Here is a 23,360-nt window from a genome sequence, read left to right as displayed (position 1 = left end):
GTAGGAAGAGAAACCAAATCCCATGTATGAGTATGATGAAGAGCAGTGAGTTCCTCAGCCATAGCATTCTGCCAAAGAGGATCTAAAACAGCTTCTCTATATGATTCAGGTTCAGACATATGATGGATGCTCGTTATAAATGAAACAAATGGTTATGAATATGTACAGTAAGCAAAATCTGGAAGTTTGATGGACTTGACAGGACGAGTAGATCTCCTGAGGGGTGGTGGTGGTGGATCTTCAATTTCAACAATCGGAGGAGCAGTCTCAGGAACAGGGGGAGTCGAGGAACTCTCTGAAGAAGTGGTTGTTTCATGAGCTGAAGGATCAGGTGGCATAGATGGATCTTGAGCCTCCATCTCTTCATTAAAAGGATCAATATGCAGAAGGTCGGACTTCGTTACATTGTGGGTTGTAGCAGGAATCAAGTAGAAAGGAATATGTTCCAAAAATGTGACATGTCGGGAAACATATAACTTCTGACTCACATGATCATAGCAACGGTATCCTTTCTGTCCAATACCATACCCCAAAAATACACAAATAGCAGATTTCGGCCCCAGCTTGTTCCTCTCAACATAAGGACGAAGAAAAAAACAAGTACATCCAAAAACTCGTAAGGAAGAGTAGTCTGGTAGATGACCATATAGCTTCTCAAAATGATACATTCATGAATTCAATGAAGTAGGGACACGATTAATCGCATATACAGCAGTTAGGACTGCTTCTCCCTAAAAACCACTAGGAACCTGCGCAGACAGGTTCAATGAACGGGCAGTCTCAACAATATGACGGTGTTTTCGTTCTGCCACACCGTTTTGCTAAGGTGTATCAGTACACGAGGACTGGTGTATGGTACCATCAGAAGCAAGTAACTAAGTAAAATCATTAGAGGTATATTCACCCCCTAAGGCACACCTGAAGCACTTAATCACTGTCGAATGTTGAGTTTTAACAATAGCTCTAAAATTGTTGTAAATATCAAAGAAATCAGATCTGCGTTTCATAAGATAAACCCATGTATATCGAGTATAATCATCTATAAAAGATACATAATAGGTTGGCCCACTCTTTGTGGATACTGGTGCAGGACCCCATACATCAGAATGAATAATTTCAAAAAGAGCAGTAGAACAAGACATACTTTTATTGAAAGGTAAAGCAGAGAATTTTTTCAGTTTACAACCACTACAATCAGAAATATCACAATTGTTTAAATGAACCAAAACACCACTAGATGCTAAAAAACTCAAACGTGATACAGACACATGTCTAAAACGAGAATGCCAAAGATAAAACTCAGACGACAAAGGACTCAAACGAAAGGAAGATAAATCAATGTTGGAGGCGGCAACAACAAATACTTTGAGAACCTCCAAGACATACAATTCCTGTCACAACTAGCATTTTGGCTAGGAAATTTCATCCTCAAGTAAGCAAGGACTATGGTGAGACTTGTGCTAACACATCTAAGTGTACAATATGAGTTCCTAATAAGCCATGTAGTGTTAGAATCCAAATCTCTCCAAGTATATCGAATCCCTCCTAAATCTCTCCAAGTATGCGAAATCTCTCCCAAATCTCTCCAAGTATGTGAAATCTCTCCAAGTGTATTGAATCTCTCCAAGAATGTGAAATCTCTCCCAAATCTCTCCAAGTATGTGAAATCTCTCCAAGTATATTGAATCTCTCCCAAATCTCTCCAAGTATGTGAAATCTCTCCCAAATCTCTCCAAGAATGTGAAATCTCTCCCAAATCTCTCCACGCATCTCAAATCTCTCCCAAATCTCTCTAAGCACCTTCCTCAGTCGAAACAGCTCAAAACCGGAAGAGGAAACCCTCTTGGTCCGGAACCCTCTTGGTCCTGAACCTCTTAGTCTGGAACCCTCTTGGTCCGGAACCCTCTTGGTCCGGATACCTTCTAAGAAACCAAGAAGCTTCTCACTTCGGATCTCCCTTAGTCAGGACTATCCTCCTTCTTCGGAACCTTCTTCTGACTCCGGAACATGTGGGGCGGTTCGGACCTCCAAGCTGAATCGGACAACTTCACTCCTGACCTCGGATCCGAGAAGAACACTCCGGACCTCGCCCAGCGCCTCCGGACCGGAAGTCAGTAATTGTCTTCGGAACCCGTCCAGCACCTCCGGAACCCCCTTGTCAGCCACTACGGACCCTCGCAAGCTTGCAACCCCACTCCGGAATTCTAAGAGGAGCCTCGGAATTTGTCATATGACTCCGGAATTCACCTTTTAGCTCCGGATTTTGGACTATTTCGGACCTTTTCATCATTTTAGGACATTTTGACGCCGGAAATCACACCAAACTCTCATTTTTCCTATCCTAAACCCCTTAAACCCCTATTTTATGCCAAAATTAATTATTTTAAGCATATTTACATAAAATAAATGTTTGGGATTTAGGAAGATCTTATCCTAAATCAAGATAAGGACAAAGAGGTTGACTTTGTGATTTGATGAAATTCTCATTCCCCATGCAAATCACAGTATCCCATGCTTTACCCACCAAATAACAAAGCTTGGACCATCAGATCCCCATGCACCAAAGATTCCCTCCCTTTTTCTTAAACTCCTAAAACAACGACAGTAGAAGAAAGATTGGGCTTTTCACATTTCCTCTCACTCCTCTCATTTCCTCTCAAAAGCTTATCCCAAGGGCAAGAACAAGGATCTTGCTGGAAGCAAAATTTCTCAAATCTTCCCTGGAGTTTTTCTAAAGTAAGTTCTCCACTCATCTAAGATTTTACATAATTTTCACGATGAATCCATATTATTTTATTCATAATAATATGTGATAATCAACCTTAGGATAACATTCTTCCCAGAGGAGTTCCTCATCTCAGCCAAGAGTTTAAGCTTGAGATCTTCACTCCATAACTCCAAACAACTCCTCAGCCAACTCAAGGTGAGCTTCATACCCCACCTTTTTCAATATTTTAATGTTTTTGGGGGAGAGTACAAGTCAAATCTTGCCTAAATACTTGAATAATTGCATGTATACGTATGTTTGTATGTGTGTGTGAAATATTATTAAATTATTATTTTAGTAATATCCTCATGAACGTAAGATTTCACAACTTCATAAGGAACAGATGATACTTTGTGAACAAAAGAGTCTCCCAACTATTGGTTGTGTCCAACTTAACCCCTTTATCTATGCTTTCATGTCTAGAGATAAAACTTATAAAAAAGGACCTTGATAAGTTGACACTATTTCTAGTGATTTTCGAAAATGGGAACTTTGTGACTATTTTGCAAACCATCGGGAAGTATTTTATAAATATCCAATATAAAAGTTTGCGTCAAGAAAATACACAAATAGAGCCTTTATGACAGAAATATTTGCATGTCATAAACTGCTGTCGTAAAACCTTGAACAACATAAGTAATGTTCTATATGTCATAAAACAGAAAATGTGTGTCATAACCGGCAGTTATAAATTTATACAAATTATAACTTGACACTTTTTCTCTTGACTAAAATGACTTGTTTTTCAATAAACGAAAAGGAACGAACACGAGCACCTAGTTAACGAGCACAATCAACGATATGGAACGAGAACGGTATTTCTATTCAATAAGTACGAATTTCATTGTTTGTCTAACAAATAATGGATCTCTAACGATTGCTCAAAAGGTTGTTAATATTCTAGTCAGACAAATCTCAAAAGTACCTAAATAAAAAAATATTAGTGTACGTCTAAGTCCTGTAAGGAGTTATAGCCAGAGTCTCCTGGAGGGAGAGCGGAAATTTGTGTATAGATCTATACGGGGTTGACACCCCGCACCTTCGATGTTCGCTACAGCTAGACAGGCCAGTCTAGGGTGACAAATGTCTTTTCCAAACCGAGGGCGCCTGAGAAACGTCAAAACAGGCACTCCGTCAGATTAGTATGGTTATAACGGCTCACTAGAATATGTTATATTAACTAGAAATTTATGTAAGGAAAAACCTCATAAATAAATTTTGGCACGTTGTGTCGACCGTCCTATACGTGATAAGTGATGGTCCGCATTTGTTGCGTTGACTGTCCTTTTTCATAGCGTAGAACGTCCACAATTGCCATGTTGATTCTTTCTCCTAACAAATATAGAGTCGTAATACTGCTATTTTACAAATTAAAAAGCGTAGGACCCTATGGAAAACGTTTGTAAACGATTTTGAAAACGATAAACTAACCCACACATATACATAGTTGGAACTAGAACTTACGAATATTTTATAGCAGAAAATATAGGATTTTCTGGAGAAAACGATTTTCTACGATTTCGATAACGATAAACTAGAACGCACACTCAGTTTTTACTCGATAAGAGGAACAAGATTTTCAACCATATTCTCTTTTTGAAAATAAGGGATTTTTCTGGAATCGGTTGACTATTACTATTCAAAAGAACTATTCTCGTACACAGCTCGCTTTTACAAATCACACTACTTTTCAAAATCACTCCTTATAAGGATGAATAAAAGTAATGACATGCACACATATATCCATGATTTTCAAGGCAAGACATCAAACGATTTCATAGAAAATATCGGATTTTCTGAAAGTACAATAAGAACGATTCTAAACAAGTGTAAACGATTTTTATACAAAAATGCTTATGAACTCACCAACTTTTTAGTTGACGCTTTTCAAAACGACTTGTATTCTCAGGGATCTAGTAAGCAGGTAACAAGGGACGCGGATGCAGGACTATTTAGCTGTAGCTTGAAATTTTCTACTTATGTCTCTTTTGTGTAACTCGAAGAACAAATACAATATGTGAACAATGTAAGTTTGTTATCTCAATGTATGATGTTTGGATTGCTCTGTTTCATTTATATTCAATTGTTATGATACTGCACAATGAAGTCACCCGCCTCCGGACGTTTCCGTCGTCTGGTCCGGAGCTGTGACAGTTCCCCCACCCTTCGGCCGATCCCAATCACCTTCTGGGTGTGTTGATCATGTATAACACAGACAGAATCAGAAAAGAACACCCAGTTACCAGACTTACATAACTAACTGACTGAGGCAAGATTCAAAGTAAGTTTGGGAATGTAATAAACATCAGGGAGAGTGATATGAGAAATAGAGACAAACCCAACACCCTCAACTAGCATAGATGTATCACTAGCAGACTTAACAGAAATAGATTACACTTGCGACAAAGAAGTAAATAATTAAAAATGAGGAGTCATATGATGGGTTGCACCAGAATCTAAAATCCACAAAGATGAGGGAATACTTGATGTACCAGATGAAGTCGGACCAGAATGAGACATAGATGCAGACATGGCAGTGGGATTAGAGGCCAAATACTGTCTGAAACTCTCAAACACCTTGGGATCCAATGCAGATGGTGGCATGTTTCCAACAGATTCTATGTCAACTGGTGGTATAGCAGCAGCAGCAGCAAACTGTGGTGGACGAGGGGTCCATGGAGAAGTACCAGGGGAACGTGGCTGAAACTTCTGTTAAACAGACCTATTTTGTTGTCCCGACTGAGGTTGACTAGATTTACCCTTGTTGACTAACAATGGACACTGAGCTTTCCAATGATTTTTATGTTTGCAGAATGCACACTCATCATAAGCAACCCTTGAAGTTTGTCGAGACTGGTTAGAGGAAACATCAATCACAGCAGGAGCAGGAGTAGGAATAGAGGTTGGTTTAAACCCTTTAACTGCACGAGACTTGATACGAGTCTCTTCTACAATTAACTCATGGACAACAGAATCCACTGAAGGAAGAGGAGAGCGATGAAGAATTGTTCCACATAGGCCTTCAAAATAAGAACACAAAGCCATCAAGAACTGGACCAAACGTTGTTCTTCCTTCCTAGCAATGTAAGGCTCAAAGTCTTTTAACTCTTTAGATTCAGTAAGAGCCAAATGATCCCACAGATCAGACATAGCAGCATAGAAATCTTGAATGCTCTGTTCATTTTGTTGAAGAGCACGAATATCATATTCCAACTGGTATTGTTTATCAAAGTTAGACTGAGTATACAGCCTTTCCAAGTGATTCCAAACTTCCTTTGTTGTGTCATATTTAGCCAACTGCATACCAATAGGCTGAGTGACAGAGTTATTAATCCAAGTAATTACCTTGGAATTATCAGTCTCCCAAGCATCAAGCAACAAATCAAAATTCTCAGTTTGAGGTATTGAGGGTTTGGCTTTAGTCCCAGTGACATAGCCCCACATATTCTTCCCACGAAGGAAGTTCTTCATAACGTAACTCCAATACGTATAATTATTTCCATCCAAACGAGTACTGATTGACTGAAGGGAATCATCCTTTCCAGTCATGTTGAAAATGAATAAATAACCACAATGACAGTATAGCAATCTGAGAATGAGAGGAGTAACAAACCAACGAAAGCAATCAATCGGACAACAAGAAATCGAACAGCAACAACGAATCAACAGCAATAGCAAACGAATATCATAAAGCAAATGAAATTCACCAACAAAAACACATCAACAACGAATACCAGCAACAACGAATCAACAACAACCAACAACGAATACCTTCTGCTACGAATATCATAAAGCAAACGAAGTTCAATCCGCACCACAGATGACTGCTACAAAGGCTTCTAACAATGTATCAAATCTCCGCTCTGATACCATGATAATATTGTCATATGATTATGATAAAGAGAAATTACAAGGGTTCTCAATGAAAAGCATAAAGACTACAAAGAATAAAGCGGGTATAAATACTAGCTAAACAAAACCCTAAAGGGATAAAGACTAAAGGGCCCATAAACAAGTGGGTTAATGATATATAGGCTAACAGAATCCACATACATTATTTCGAACTTGTAGTATTAAACGCTCAACATTGTAATAGGTAATCGTAAGACACATTATCGCCAAACCACTAGTTGTTCCTAATCCAGTTAGACATAGGGAGTAAGACAATTAGTTGGATCAACATTTTGTGTGCCCATAATTATATATTGAATGTGAGTCAACCTTAATTATGTCTAGGTAATTAAATTGGAATTTAAGGGAAGAAAACATGTTTGTCCAACCATCTGAACAACTGAACCGGAAGTACCTTATTTTATCATTCATAGGATTTGTTTTAACAACCTTTTGCAACATAAAGTTTCTAGTTGTTTAGTTTATTTTAGTTTAATTTGAATTCGTGACAATTGCAAGCATTAGTTTTTTCCATTTGACTATTTTAGCACAAGGTTTAACCACAAACTCCTCGTGGATTCGACCCTTACTTACCCAAGCTATCTAGTGGTTTTGAGGTTATTTTTGATTGGGACAACGACCTCGATCAAACATCCATAAAATTCTTGAAAATTTTAAACTTTTTAAACAACCCAAAAACCATCATTGTTTTCAAAATAAGTTTCACATCAGAGAAATCCCAAAATCGTAAAACTAAAAACATGAGGAAGTGCACGATCACGCCTTCGCCTTGCCGCGATCCTCTGAGGTACCTGAAATACAATCCCAAACTGTAAGCCCAAAGCTTAGTGAGTTCCCCCAAAAAGCCGATACATAACAAATAGCACAATATAATAACAGCATGTAATGAGTCCACAACTTAACATACTAGATTACCCCTGAGCCCACAGCATAAGTCTGGCTTGCCCTCGGCCCATAGCTTATGTCTGGCTTGCTCCCCAGCCTGGTCAGTCCTTGCACTGATTACCGCTAAGCCCTCAGTACGAGTCTGGCATGCCCTTTCCGGCCCTCAACTCGTATCTAGAATGCTCATGAGTCCTCAGTATGAGTCTGGCATGCCCTCCCTGGCCCTCAGCTCATCTCTGGCATACTCCAAGGTTTGTTGGCTATAGAACGGAGCAGTACAACCTCAACCCAACCCATACAATATGTCGACATATAACAGATAATATCATATACATATAAACAGACAGTATCACAGGTAGTCCTACAGATCTACCAGACTAGCATATCAAAACTAGCATGCATAACTATACCATACTCAGCATATCAACAATGTTAGGTTATCAGACCAATGGGTCGGCCTTGGTGCCTTCGACCCGAAAGTACAATGAGGAAAACTCACCTCACAAGTAGTGTTGAACTGATAAGATCTAACTTCGAATCTCAACTCCCGACTCAAATGCCTACAACTACCATGTGACCAATCCCATTAAAACCCCAAAATACCCTCAAAAGTCAACTTGGTCAACCATGGTCAAAGGTCAAGGTCAACAGTCCATGTTGACCCAACTCGTCGAGTGCACCAACAAACTCGTCGAGTTTCTATAGTACTCAGAAGGTCGGTAAAACCCTAGCCAACTCGCCGAGTTTTCCCCAGCTTAACACATTCAGTCCTTTTATCGAATCTAAGGCTTCAAAATGTAGATCTGATACCCTAGAGTTGGAAAACCACATAAAGTTGCCAGCTTTACGTTCATGCATGCCAAAAGAAGCTCTAGAACTCATGAAAGGCTTAATAAAGAACTTAATGCATGAATGAGGCCTAAAACCTAATAAAGCTTGAAACTTTAAGCCAAAAGAGGCCATCAAATGGCCAGATCTAAAGTAACAACCCATAAAATGCTCAACCCCTTGAACAATCCAACAATGAACCAATAATCACAATAAATCTTTCAAGGAAGAGATCTAAGAAATAAGGAAGCAAGGTATCGACTTTATACCTCAAAAAGACTGCCACAAGTGGGGAGGTTCTGGATCTATAACCTTCCTTTCAAACTAGACACCTCAAACCTCAAGTCTCCTTCAAAAGAGTACCAAAAATCAACTCTCCAAGCTCTCCACAAGCTCACACACTCAACTTTGAAAGATGATACACGGATTTAGGGTTTCTGGACAGAGGAGTCTGGTAAGGAGGCCAGCCAAGGGACTTAAGGCCTTTAAATAGGGTGCAACACCCTAAAAATTAGGGTTTCTTACTCAGCTGCCAACTCGTCGAGTTGAGGCACCTCGACTCGCCGAGCTGGTTCATTAATATCTGCGGCCCAAAGTCACCTCAACACACCGAGTTGAGGCTTCTAACTCACCGAGTTCCAAAGAAAACATGCTAAAAGAATTAAATTTCATACCTGAGGATTGGGATGTTACATCACATCTGGGTAACTATTTTTTTTTGTATACATCTAGGTAACGAACTTTTTGGAAGTGTTCACATATGACCATTATGACCTGCTATAGCATGTTACATCCGGTCATAATGGTCATATGTGAACACTTTCAACAAGTTTGTTACCTAGATGTGTACAACAAAAATAATTACCCAAATATGAACAAAACGAAAAGTAAGAGTAAATTATATGAATGGTCCCTGTGGTGTGGGGGAATTTGTGTGTTTGGTCCCTAACTTATTTTTTTAACTCGGTTAGTCCCTACTGTTTATTTTTGTTGCGCGTTTGGTCTCTGTTTTACCTAAAAAGACTATTGTGCCCTTAATAATTTATTTTTTAATTAATTGATTTATTTATGTATTTATTTTTTATATATTTAAAAAAATTAATAGACCCCACATATTTGTATCTCCTCACCCTAAACCTGAAACCATATTTGAGAAATTTAATCTGGGTCCCACCGGTCACCATCCCATCTCTCATCCTCCCCAACTTCAATTTCTTTCCATCTTTAGTGACACGACGTCTTCACTATCCCTTCTTTTTTCGGTCCTTCAAATCTAGCGAACCACCACCACAAAAGATGGAAAGGAAATAGAAGTTGTGATATATTGGGTTGTGGTAGTAGAAAATCTGATGAAGTGACAGTGGGTTGTGGTGTTAGTTCGTCGGAGTAGAAGGACCAAAAAAAGAGGGATGGTGAAGACGTCGATGTTACTAAAGATGGAAAGAAAATAGAAGTTGGGGATAGACCTGGAAATGGATCGTGTTTTGACCCTGATCCGCTCCAAACCCGTGCAAAATTAATGGGTTTGGATCATATTTTATTATTCGTTTACCCGTTAACGACCCATCACATTAACCCTTTTATTAAAAGGGTCGGGTATGGATCACTATCGATCCGATCCGTTTATGACCTGCCCATCTAAAATTTTGAAATATAAATTAATTATTTATAAGTAATAATACATTTATTAATATTCACATATAGGAGTCAAAGAGTTAGACTTTTAGACGTTCTACTTCAACTTCCCAGTTCAGTTCCTAATCCAAATGGCCGATTGCAGTTAACTCCTAATATATTCGACTCTATAATCTTTTGAAATCGACTATGAAATCGATATTCCACAATCAAGACTCAAGAGCAAGAAGAAAAGGGTTTCAGTCAAGATTCAAGAAGAAGAAGAAAAGGCTGCAATCGGGTGATCGACATTCCACAATCATAATACATTGGAAAAGTTATTTATATAGCTATAAATGAGGTTTGTTTTGGAGTGAATGTTGTTTGGTTTTAGTGATCATGTTATATGTGTTTTAATGAATAATTATAGCCTAAACTTAATATTGTAAACGGGTCGGGTAAAAGGGTTGAAATTCGTTGATCTGGTGGATAAGGGTATTGGTTTAATCATTCAAAACCCTGCGGGTTACGGGTCGGGTTTGGTTCATCATTTGAAAATTGCTTAACGGATTTGGATCAATGTCGATCCGCTCCAAACCCACTCCATTGACAAGCCTAGTTGGGGAGGATGAGACATGGGATGGTGACTGGTGAGACCCAGATTAAATTTCTCAAATGTGGTTTCAGGTTTAGGGTGAGGAGATACAGATATGTGGGGTCTATTAAATTTTTTTTAAATATATAAAAAATAAATACATAAATAAGAAAATTAATTAAAAAATAAATTAACAAGGGCACAATAGTTTTTTTAGGTAAAACAGGGACCAAGCGTGCAACAAAAATAAACAGTAAGGATCATCCGAATTAAAAAAAATAACTTTGGGACTAAACGCACAAATTTCCAAAACCAGAGGGACCATTCGTGTAATTTACTCTTACTTTTCGTTTTGTTCATATTTGGGTCCAGGTAACGAACTTGTTGAAAGTGTTCACAATATGACCATTATGACCGGATGTAACCTGCTACAGCAGGTCATAATGATCATATATAAACACTTCCAAAAAGTTCGTTATCTAGACGTGTACAAAAGAAAAAAATACTCAGATATAAACAAACGGAAAAATTAATTACCTTAATAAATCATAGAGTACTCTAAATCATATTCCCCATGAATTATGCAAATAGTGTTTGGATTTTGGAATTCATTAAAACCCCATGAACTAATGTTATATTAATAAAGTATACATACAGTGTATGAACAGGCGAGGAGACAACAAAAAGTGGGCTGTGTGCATTAACATATAGTGCTTCAAGTATCACTTCATTGCCGGCATTGCACGATGCTTGTTTCCTGCTAGAGAAGACAAAAAGAGAGTTGCAACTTGCATACCCATATTTACTAATCTGTATAGACAATATCATTACAAAACTTTCCTTATATATTATGCATCCATCATCATTAGTTCATTACAAAACTATTTAACTTCTAGTTTAGTTTATTAAAAAAAACTACAAAATGGAATTTGAGGAGTTGAGCTATATATAGTAAACAGGTAAGGGAAGGAGTTTTTCAATCACCATGCATATTTGTAATTTCGTTGCAAACTAATTAACTAATGCATTTATACAGTATTGCAAAATAAAAACAAAATGTTTGAAAGAAGAGTTCTAGTTTCTAAATATTATATGATGTAATTTGCTACAACACAACCATTAAATTTTGAGCAAATTAATTCGTTTATTCTTGCATGTGTTTTAGTTCGTGGTTTTTAAATTTATCATTTATAATGGAGGTTTATATGAAAATTCCAATATAATGATTAAAGTAAAGTTTTCAAAATTTTAAAAGGATAAATCGTGCCGTTTAGAGTTTAATACGCTCTTGACTTGGTAGCATGGCCCGTTTCACACATACAAGACGTGTAGAAGGTACGGAAAGACCGACTCATCAAGGAAAGCGATTTGAATATCACTAGCTACTATTTATTTGTTTTTACTAAAAAAAAATATCGTTTTACTTGTTTATTGGAACGTATTTTTTTTATAATCGTAGCAACATAACTTATATGCTTTTGTAATTACAGTAATATTGCGACCTTAATACCTGAAAATGATGACGTGACATTGATTTTATTTGGTTTTTTCAATGATTACAGTAATATAACTTTTTTGTTTATCTTCATTCATTTTAATTATATATACTTTTTTTATGTAGGTTGCTATCTTTAGCATTTGATAGCAACAAGACAATGCTGAGTGGGATTTTTAATTTTAGAAAAGTAGGTGTAAATGTGAACGGCGTTTCTTCTAGAGTGTATATGGTCTTTGACTATACTTGTCAAAGTAAAGTAGTAAAGTAGTAGTCAACCAAAGTGCTGTCTAATAACCAGTAACGTAACAACTAACAAATGTAGAATTTTGATCGATATGCTTGATTATAACATTTATAAATTAGTATATGATGATAGTAACTTTATAGAATATTAAGTCTGTTGTCAAATTATATATTTTTATTAGTATACGAAACATATTCCGGTAAAATATAAATCGGTCTATCATAACAATAATTTGAGTCTTTTCAAACAGTTTAAGATGTTGTTTTACTTTTTTACCCATTTTAAGTTAGAGCATACGGTGTGGGTCGTGTTGCTTCTTATTGTGGCTGAGTTGGCAGCCCATAACGCCGTTATAACATCAAAAACACCCCCCCCCCCCCTCCTTGTTGCATCTTGTTGTGGTGCTTCTTGTTGTCTCCATGACAAGAAGAAACGTGATCACCTATTGGCTGCCAAATTATCTCTCTCTATCTCTCTCCTCTTAACATGGTGTTATAACACCATGAACATCACCCCCTCATCTTGTTGCTTCTTGTTATAGCACCACTTCAAGTTGTCCATACCATATGCTCTTAAAGGCTTTAAAAAGTTAATGGGCTCACCTACCATTTTCCTCAACTACAAGGTCAACGTTTTTAATTATTTTATAAGTAGTAAGTAGTTATATTTCAGTTGATGAAGAAAAAGTAGTGATTTGGAATAGTAATTAAACAAAAATGTTGTTTCTTTCTTGGGCTAAATGAACAGTTTAAATGATGAAAATAAATGACCATTTTACTCTTATGTTTAAAATGGATCGTAAGTGAAAAATGATTGTTTGTTCTTTCTGTCGAAAAAAATCTACTAATTATAGCAGAGCGCTTTCAATATTTTTCCTATAATTAGGCCATCATACTTTAAATATTTTACTCAAATGATTTTATTGGGATAAAATTGCTATAATTGGGAATATTTTTGGAAGTACTAAGTTGTAATAGGAAAATCAAAAGTAGGATGCTATACTGTAGGAAAAAACAAACCCAATTGTAAAATATGGAAGATAAATGGCGTCTTTATTAGAAGTTTAAAACATGGTTTCTGTGTTCTGTATTCATAATTATATGGAAAAATATATATATATATATATATATATATATATATATATATATATATATATATATATATATATATATATATATAGTTACAGGATCCTCAGGAAAAGAATTGAACATGTTCTTGGTAGAGCATTAGTGATTTAGTGTAGTAGATTCAGTAAACGAATTCAGAAGTACCTTTTGAGTTTGGATCTTCATTAATCTCCTTTGCTTCACCAACTCCTTGGCTCTTTTTATATGCTCAAATCATACAAATTCCTTAGGGAGAAAGAAACGTGAGTCGCTTTTGTGTGGTTTGATGCAAAAAATAGCAACACATTTTCATTCATTTGTTTATTGTAGCATACTTCACTTTTACAATTTAAAGTATAATGACCTAATATTGAAATAATTAAAAGTATAATGTATGTTATGTAGGTTAGGTAGAAGACCATTCTAATCTTACTCAAAAGGTCCATATCCAATATGTATGAGCAATCAGCAATTATCCTTCAAGAACTACAGCTAGCATAGATGTGCAAACTTGTATTCGATAACAAAAGAGTTAATCTAATTGATATACAAACCTATCATCAAGCCTCACTCAGCCATCAGAAACAAAAAATAATGTATGTTCATGTTACCATAACATCTTTTGAAATGCATGTATGTATGTATGTTTCAGTTTTAACCTTCAAAACCACCTTCTTCTTCTTCTTCTGGTGGCCACCACCTGGGACGAGGTAAAGTCAAGCCCCTCCGCATTGCAGTCTCCAGAAGGTCATCATCCCCATCAGCCTCAGCATCACATTTTCCCTGCGGCCCCACCAGTATCTTCCAAGCACGATTCAAGGTATCTGTAAATACGTCTTCATGCTTTTCTATATTAATTTTCTCTTTCCCTTTCATTGAAAATGGCAATTGTCGCTCTCCTTTGCAGTCCAAGTTTAAGCTCGTTTTGCTTTCTGTCTCTTGTTCTCTCACGGGCATTTCTACAAACACTTTAGGTACAGTCTCCTTCAGCATCTTAAGAGCTTCTGCAACACAACTTTCAGAATTAATTTCCCCAACCGCATATTGCGTTTCCATCTCTTCAGTATTAGTATTGTTCCCATCAACCATCACTGTATTGTGATCTTCGACTTCGAGAACCCTAACCCTAACCCTATGCCTATTTTCCAAAAACTCTAGATTATCCGAATCGGTGGTTAAATCAATCATCCGCTCACAACTATCATCCAACACCATCGTCTCGCTGTTTTCAACTCCACCACTTCCAGTTTCCAGGTCAACAACTGCAGTCACCTGACCGTCGTTGCTGGAGTTCTGAGATGAAAGGTGGTGTTCTGGAGGAGTTTGGTAATCATCAGAGCTTTCCGGCATAGATACCATTATTATTCCAGTGGCCTGTTCCGACGCCTCGTCCGGTGATGAAGACAACTGCATGTCGCCTGAAAACACCTCTGATTCGCGTGTGAAATGGCAAGACTGTAACTCCTCCTCCTGAGAGCCCGTGCTAGGTATGATGAGCGCAGCAAGGTCCGCGTCGCCGGCGTTCCCCATTGCCAATTAGCTTCCTTCCTATATGCTTAATGCTTTGGGTGGGTGAGAAGCTACAAACAATTTCGTTCTTTGTTTTCAATATTACAATTCCCGTGATTCTCTCTGCTTTTCCCGCCATCAGAGGTTATAAAACTAAATATTTTCATCTTAGGCCCCTGTATTTCTGAAACATTTCACATCCATGGTTAACTATTAATGTTTTATTCATTTTAGTCATTTGGTGCATTTACTTAGCAAATCGGCTTTATGATTAGATAAATGTGATTGTACGATTATTTATATTTAATTGAAAAAAGAGTAAATTATAAAAGGTGAAAACCACCAATGATTGGACATAAAAATATGCACGGTATATTTACACACACATGTATTATCATTAAGAGTTTTTTAGCAACACTAATGTTGTTGCAACATATCACACTTTTGTTATGTTAGAATACATTGGATAGTATGTGACTATATGTTATCGCTAATTCTTGAAGTTTTTAAAACTTATGAATGGTCAATTGATGGATGAAGATGTATTTTCCATATGTTAAACTTATAATTTGTCATTTTTGTAGGACCTTAGGATACGGGTCTAATTTTACGATCACGATCCTCTACATACGAAAACAATCATATATAGAATCTCAATTTTAACAACCTTTGATATATTATCTCAAATGAAAAGACCAATGAAAGCCCTTTTAAAATCAATATCATTCTATCAGTATAAAGTTTTATACCGAATACAATCTAATTGTGTTCAAATTCAGCTCGTTTACCACATGTAATGAAAACAAAACATGACATACATCAGAAAAAAGGGAAGAATATTATTAAAAAAAAAAAAAAACTTCGATATATCAACAATCAAAAAACCATGGGTACCGTATATGTGGTTTCATGCAATATACGATGTTCTGTTTTCAAGCTCAATTGACGAATATTGAGGCTGGATTTAAGTGAAAGGTAAAAAAAAAATTAAGTCTATAAGTTAGATTATTAAACTAAAGCGTGGATTAATTTTCTAGAATTTACACTTTTAAGATTATGTGTCATTAGAATTTACACTTTTAGAAAAATGGGATCAGATCCTTATACAATCTTAAGATAATTCTACAAATCTTAGATGCTAGGCAACCCTGAAAGTATAATAACATCAATCAAAAGGAGACTTCTTATCACAAGATTATAAGCAAGAATGGCAGCACTGAAACACAACATAACGTAATGAGAATAGCATTGGAAAAACAGATCATTAACATATAAAACTAAGCACAACAATAGCATTTAATTCATGATGCCTATAAATTTGTACACACCAACTCAATTGTCTACTTAGTATGCAACTTCTTTACATATAAATCTGTAAAGCAAACTGCAATATGAGGCTACGTAAATCGAGTCAACCAATATTATTAAACAAATACCACAAAAACCATTCACAAAAAAAAAAAAAAAAAAAAAAAAAAAAAAAAAATCATTGTTTATAGTAGCCACTTTGATTAGGAGGGTAAGGATTGGAAACCGTATAAGGTGGCCTTGGAAACGACCCCGGTTGCTGCTGGGCCTGCTGTGCATTGTAATACGGGCCCCGCCAACCAGGGTAAGCAGGTTGACCGTATTCGTAGCCGCCAGCTGGCGGCTGTTGGCCGCCCTGCTGAGGTGGCGGATACGGCGATCCACCATGGTAAGGCGGCGGCGGCTGCTGTTGTGGAACACCATAAGGAGGCTGTTGTTGCGGTGGTGGAGGGTGGTGCTGAGCCTGAGAATATACTGCTGGTGGTGGTTGTGGCGGTTGCTGCTGGTGGTGGTGGTAATAAGGTGGCTGAGGGCCGGATTCCGGATGGGAAGACGTCCTTTGTGGTGGTGCAGCGGAAGGGTAATTGTAATTATTATTGTTATTATTATTATTATTATTACCTGAATTTTTTCCATCTTGAAAACTAAGACCTGACATTTGTCTTTGTACATCTTCAATCATTTCCCTGCATTGTATGCTTCGTGTCATCACAAAGTCACTGCACTGCTGCTTTACACTTGTGATTGCATCCTGTTTCAAAATTATACAAAAAAAAAATTAATATAATTATTCATGTCCAGAAAATGATTTTTGTAAATAAACAATAAATTCAAACCTGAAGGGTAACATAAAACTTTAGCCCTTCATTAATATTCTCTTTGATTTCTCGATACTTGGCTACCGCAGCTTCAATATGCTTATAGCATTTCTCACAAGCAGCTGTAAGTAAAACATAAAATTATTTTTATTAATAATAAATCCATGAATTATTAGAGAATAGATAAAATAGATTACCTTTGTAATCCTCGATATTGAAGGTGCCTGCAAATTGACGATTTTGACCCTGAATATGTATCAGTAACTGTTCCTGAGCTTGAAGGTTTTGAGATATTTCTTCACATATCTGATTGTATTTTGCTATCTCCTTTCTAAAAAGATCTTCATATGAACCCGTGGATGTCATCAACTTCGGGAGTATATCATCCTAAATCCAATTCATACAAAATTCCAAAATAAAACATTATATACACTAACTCCAGTAAAGATTAAAAAAAAAAAAACATTATTAAACACACCTTTCTCTTCATATCTTTCAACATGTCTTCCAAACCTGCCCTTTGAGCACCTAATGTCTCCAATTGCCTCTGCAAAACAAAAACTATATAAATAAAAAATAAAAAACTATGGTAAGTATAACTAATGATATAAGTAGTATTACCAGGCTCTGTTTCAGGGTCCCCACTACAGCATCTTCATTGGCATCCAATGACATGATTGGTTTAGCCAAAGTTGGAAGGGCTGATTCAATCTAGCAAATAAACAAAATAAGTATCAATATAACCAAAGTAAAAAATTAAAAATTAAATTTTTTTTTTCAAGAAAACATACCGGACGACGATCTAGAATAGACATGAGAGCCATATTCTCTCTGACTGAGCGTTCAATTTTAACATCACTTTCTGCAGCCTGCTTTAGATTTCCTGCAAATCTATTCAACCGATCCTGTAAGTTTTTGGTCAAAGTAGCAGATTGAGGCCTAGTCCACCGTGTCCCAAATTGGGTTCTAAACTGTCCATCTTCTACTGCTTCTTTTTGAAGAAGCTCCTCTGTTTGCACAAGTAACTCATGGTTAACCCTTTTCAAATCACGAAGCTGTTGAAGCTCTCCTTCTAAGCCAGCTGGACCTCCACTGATTTGAACTGCTTCAACATCTTCCCAAAGAGCAGTTGGTAAAACAGAGTGTCCTTCCAATGCAAGAATCGAATCAGGCAAATTCATTTCTTTCAGACTCACACGTGCAAGCTCACTCCCTTGTTGTAATTTCTCAGCTTGAGTTCTAATGATGTCATCCACCATTTCTGTGTACCTTGAAAGAGCCTTTGCACTGCTGTCAGGGACAAGACTTGCAAACATCTTGTCCTTGCTGGCATCCAACACCTCGTTCATGTTTAAAGGTTTCACCATTGCGAATGCAGGGAGAGGTTGTAAAGAACTGGCTTGTGGGACCCGCATTAGGTAGACTCTGTCGTTTTCTTTCATGGCTCTTTCTAGGTTACAATTCAGATTGGTTTCTAGCTTGTTGATTGCATCGAGTATTTGTTGTGCAGCTCCCTTTGGAGATGATTTTTTGGCATCTGTTAAAGCACCGATGCCACTTTTTATACGTGCGATTTCTTCTGCAATTTCTTCTTTTTCATGGAGCTCTAAACTGTATCTATAACAAGCTTCTGCATAAAACAATGCTGCCTTGAGCTGAACATGGGACAGCCATGTCTTGTCAAAATGTTGGGTAAGAGGTGCGACATTAAGTGCAGCTAGGGCTTCTTCATAATAGAGACCCACCTATATTTGAACAAATTGCACTGTTATAAGATGGATTGAGCTTCTAAGGTTCATAAGGGTTGTGTCAGCCATTTGCATAATGCAACTACTTAATTCTGACGCAGTAGCTTATATTGCACAAGATCAACACACCTACATAGAATTTAAACAAGAAATTGAACGAAAAATGATCAACACCTACCTGTCTGGAAATCTTGGAACAAACCCCAGGAGTGCTCCCTTTAGCAATGGTATTCTCAAACACACATTCCTGCGCTTGAGCCAGCATCAACCTTTCCAACATCCCAGCACACTCCACTGAAACATCCACAGTCGTCGAACTCCCAATAGACGCCTTAGTAGCCGCATTATCCCTCAAAAACGCAAAAGCACCCGCCGCAGCAATAAACGAGTGTGAAGCCTGCCGTCTCCCTTCCACCGTCGACCTATCAAAAGTCAGCCCAATCTGACTATGCACCGCACCCAAATTAAACAGAATCGCCGCCTTCTCCAAATGAATGTTCTGTTGCGACGCCTTGTTCTTGTTCTTGAAAGCGTCGTGCCACGTGAACGTCACGGAGTTGACATGGTCCTTGTCGGGGGAGATCGGAAACCTCGATTCGACGGCGGTTAGGGCTTTAAAGTAGTTCTGAAGAAGATCGCGGCGGGCGGGGAGGGAGTCAGCAGCTGATGAACGCTCGATGTTGTTGCGCATCTCCTTTAGGGTTTCGAGGTCATCTTCGAGGTTTTGAGCCTCGCGCTCGGAGTAATTGAAGACTATGTAGTTGCGAAGAGGACGATAAAGATCGACCGCGACGGTTTTCTTCTCGTAGATAGCGAGCATGATGTTTGTCGCCGATGACGACGCCGGAGCAGCCATAATCGATGACGGATCGGATGATAACGCTGATTACCAGGTCAATTGGATGCTTGATTTCACACAGATAATACTGCAACTGTGTGGGTTCTGAATTCTGATCTAGTCGTCTTCGATTTTTCTTAGTTGGAAAGGAAACTCTAGAATCTAACGCGGTTTAATTAATGTTTTATAATTTATGAAACGACTAAAATAATTTTTTTACACTTAGTGAACACGGAGTGTTTAAGAGTATCCAGTGATAAAATGTTATCTTTTGAACAAAAAGTTTTGTTTGGCCCTACAAGTGTTCAAAACGTTTCAAATCCAAATGATACTTCACGTAACCCGTTGTCAATTAGAAGTTTTTAGTTTTTTATGTGACGTAAGTTTAACATGTGTAGCACAAAAAAAATAGAAAGTGGTAATGTCTTATTATAATAAAGTTATTTAAGAGAAAAGAAAAACAAAATTGTAATAGTCAATCAAAACTCAGAGTCTAATATTTTCTCTCCTCTCTCCTCTAGTTATGCAGTTGGTGAGGCTCCCTTAGCGCAATGGAAGGGAGTGGTGTTCAGTAAGTGTAGCGTCTCGTACCATCCTAGCTTTGGTGTCCCATTCCTTATGTCCTTAGGGAGGAGGGAGTCTTTCTGTCCCAACTCATTAATTCATTACCACATTAGTTTTTTTTCTTTCCTCTCTTTTCCATCTTTCTCAACTCACAACACATGAAAAATTTTATCATTCTCAACCCACTTGCCACATCATTCTTTTTATTTAATTAATTTATAAAATATAAAATAAAATAAAGCGAAATTGAGTAATCCTACCCTTATAAATGTGGTTGTTAATAAAAATAATTACTCTAGTTTTTTTTTAGAAATGATCACATCCTCTGAAATATCGTATTCCGAAGCACGTGATTTCGTTTCGGTCTTGGGATACGGAATTTGATATTCCATAATATTTATGATGTTGTTCCGGAGTTGGTGATGGTTGGTGGGAATTTTGGTTCAGAATCTGACACCCCGTACGTTCCGGACTGATAAAGTGTATTCTGAACTATAGTCTGGAATAGTCGTACATTCCGGAGTGATGTTCCGGAGAGCTATAATTAGGGTATTTGTATGGTTTTGTTCCGTATATACAATATATTTGTGTGTTTAATATATTTTTGTATGTTTGATACTTTCCATATATGTTCCGGAACGAGTATGTATATAAAAAAAAATTGAGTACTGGTTTCTAGTGGAGGGCAATGACAGCGTATCGACAGATGTATGCAATATATTTCTCCAGACTACACATGTTTTGGTGTAGATATAAGCAATGATATTGTAACAACCCAAATTTTAGAAAGATTGACTTTTAGTCAAATATTGACTAAAAATGGCAATTTGGTCGTTTATGAGGAAAAGATGGGAATATGAAGTTGTAACTTCATGGAGATGGTCAAAACAAGTTTAAGTCACTATAATAGGTTATATGAGTGAGTTCTAGAGAACGAATGCATGAGAAATGCATTTTTGGCCAAAAGGGTAAAATTGGTATTTTTATGCTTTTTAGGCCAACTTCATGACTTAATAGATTAACATTTGTATTAATTCAATTAGACATGACTTAACAAACATGTAGATTATGTTTCCACCTTCACGTGAATAAAAAGTTCATCGAAAACGGATATGAAACGAAGAAGATATGCGTGTTTGAAGTTGGGATAAAAATGCCCAAAGCTGAAACGAAACCAACAACGGACTTTTGTTGATCCCCATAACTGACGACGTGAGAGAACATACATAAAACATGTTATAATCTGTTTATAGAGCTCATTTCATTCATTCTTCATGGGGGATCGATTGGGAGTTGAGATGAGGCGATTTTGCTACCAAAATGATGTCAAGAGAAACTAGATATGGTGGATTACAAGGATTAACATCCTTTCCCTGTTAAGGTAATGATTTCTTCCTCTTATCAATCTTTGAGCTTCAATGGTGGAATCATTAATTTAGTTATATTGCTCAAATTAATCATTTTATAACTCCATTATGAAGTTATTGATAGTGTATATAAACTTTTAACAAACTTTGTAAGTGATTTCCATGGTGAAATCAACCCATTGAGAGTTAGGGGTTGAAACCCTAACTAATAATTTTGAGTAATTGATATTTTGGAGTTAGATTATAATGAATTAGTTATTGGGAAATGCTTAATTCATCAATTGAATGAAATTTTCAGATAGAGAATGAAAGATAGAGTTTTAACCCATTGAGTGGTTGTTTTTATCTTAAGAGTAATTAAGCTCTTAATAGGCTAATACAAGTATTAAAATGATTGTGAATGTGTATGAATAGGCCTAAGAGCCAAAGATGGGTCAAGATGAAGAAATTGACAAAAGAGCCGAGGTGGGACAGTTAGTGTTCACTGACTGATAAGGTGAGTTATCACTCTCAATCTTTCTTTATGACTGTTATATGTTTGATTTTATACTTATGTATGTATGTATAAGAATCTTGAGGCACTAAGTGAATGCCATCAAATTACGAGTTGAAGACATAGCATGATTATACATAGATAACACGTATTTGAGCATCTATGCATATGATTTGAGTATATGTATGAGATATACATATAACATGTAGCATAGCATATGAAGAACATAATTTCTTCCGGGAATGAGATTAATATTCCTGTGGGAATGAGATTGATATATGAGATTGATAATCCTTCCGGAATGAGATTGATATATGAGATTGATATTCCTTTGGAAATGAGATTTATATTCCTTCGTGAATGAGATTGATATTCCTTCGGGAATGAGATTGATATATGAGATTGATATTCCTTTGGGAATGAGATTGATATTCCTTCGGGAATGAGATTGATATTCCTTTGGGAATGATATTTATATATGAGATTGATATTCCTTCAGGAATGAGATTTATATTCCTTCAGTAATAAGATTGATATATGAGATTGATAATCCTTTGGGGATGAGATTGGTATATGAGATTGATATTCCTTCGGGAATGAGATTGATATTCCTTTGGGAATGAGATTGATATATGAGATTGATATATGTGATTGATATTCCTTTGGGAATGAGATTGATATTCATTTGGGAATGATATTGATATATGAGGTTAATGTTCCTTAGGGAATGAGATTGATATATGATATTGATATTCATTCAGGAGTGAGAAATGAGATGAGATATACATAGAGTACACGAGACCTAATTGAGATGAGATATATAGAGTATATGAGATTGAGCATGAGATGATAAATATATATATATATATATATATATATATATATATATATATATATATATATGGTTTAGGTTCTATGGAAAACAAAAAACCATAAAAAAAACCCTAAAAATCATAAAAATGCATAAAAAAAATACTTAGAGATCACAAAACTTTTTTTTGAATTTTTTTATAAAAAATTGCAGTTTTTTATTAAAATTCGCTGGAAAAAAAAAATAAAAATCAAATTTTTTTTTATAAAAAAAAAATATTTTTTTCAGCGAATTTCTTTAAAAACCTGCGATTTTTTCATAAATAATGTCAAAAAAAAGTTTTGTGATCTCTAGGTATTTTTTTATGCATTTTTATGATTTTTAGGGTTTTTTTAGTGTTTTTTTGTTTTCCAAATAACTCTTCTCATATATATATATATATATATATATATATA

At 36.4% G+C, this 23,360-nt stretch overlaps 2 protein-coding genes across 2 annotated transcripts; both read right to left on the bottom strand.

Moving 5' to 3' along the window:
- Positions 1–5,479: 5,479 nt before the first annotated feature.
- LOC145104226 (uncharacterized) lies at positions 5,480–6,316 on the bottom strand. The gene has a single exon (XM_079041498.1). It carries the CDS (start codon positions 6,314–6,316, stop codon positions 5,480–5,482), a length of 837 nt encoding a protein of 278 aa, XP_078897624.1.
- A 9,920-nt stretch (positions 6,317–16,236) lies between these two features.
- On the bottom strand, positions 16,237–19,845 carry LOC145103830 (vacuolar-sorting protein BRO1-like). The gene is made up of 7 exons (XM_079041091.1): positions 19,011–19,845; positions 17,876–18,829; positions 17,706–17,795; positions 17,563–17,631; positions 17,282–17,471; positions 17,103–17,206; positions 16,237–17,017 (listed from the first exon to the last, which is right to left on the bottom strand). Exons 1-7 carry the CDS (start codon positions 19,686–19,688, stop codon positions 16,445–16,447), a joined length of 2,658 nt encoding a protein of 885 aa, XP_078897217.1. The 5' UTR covers positions 19,689–19,845; the 3' UTR covers positions 16,237–16,444.
- Positions 19,846–23,360: the final 3,515 nt, after the last annotated feature.

The sequence above is a fragment of the Lactuca virosa genome, chromosome 4 (assembly GCF_052849685.1).
Source record: "Lactuca virosa cultivar CGN04683 chromosome 4, Lactuca_virosa_CGN04683_v6, whole genome shotgun sequence".
Classification (NCBI taxonomy): domain Eukaryota; kingdom Viridiplantae; phylum Streptophyta; class Magnoliopsida; order Asterales; family Asteraceae; genus Lactuca; species Lactuca virosa.
Note: the sequence above shows the minus strand (reverse complement) of the source record. Positions and strands in the feature narration are given on the sequence as shown.

What these genes read in the sequence shown, in the direction of transcription:
- LOC145104226 (XM_079041498.1), bottom strand. Translation starts at nt 6,316, where the DNA reads ATGACTGGAAAGGATGATTCCCTTCAGTCAATCAGTACTCGTTTGGAT.
- LOC145103830 (XM_079041091.1), bottom strand. Translation starts at nt 19,688, where the DNA reads ATGGCTGCTCCGGCGTCGTCATCGGCGACAAACATCATGCTCGCTATC. An exon ending in CAATATCGAGGATTACAAAG is followed by an intron (nt 17,207 to 17,281) that starts GTAATCTATTTT and finishes TTTTACTTACAG; the next exon opens with CTGCTTGTGAGAAATGCTAT. An exon ending in AGTTTTATGTTACCCTTCAG is followed by an intron (nt 17,018 to 17,102) that starts GTTTGAATTTAT and finishes ATTTTGAAACAG; the next exon opens with GATGCAATCACAAGTGTAAA.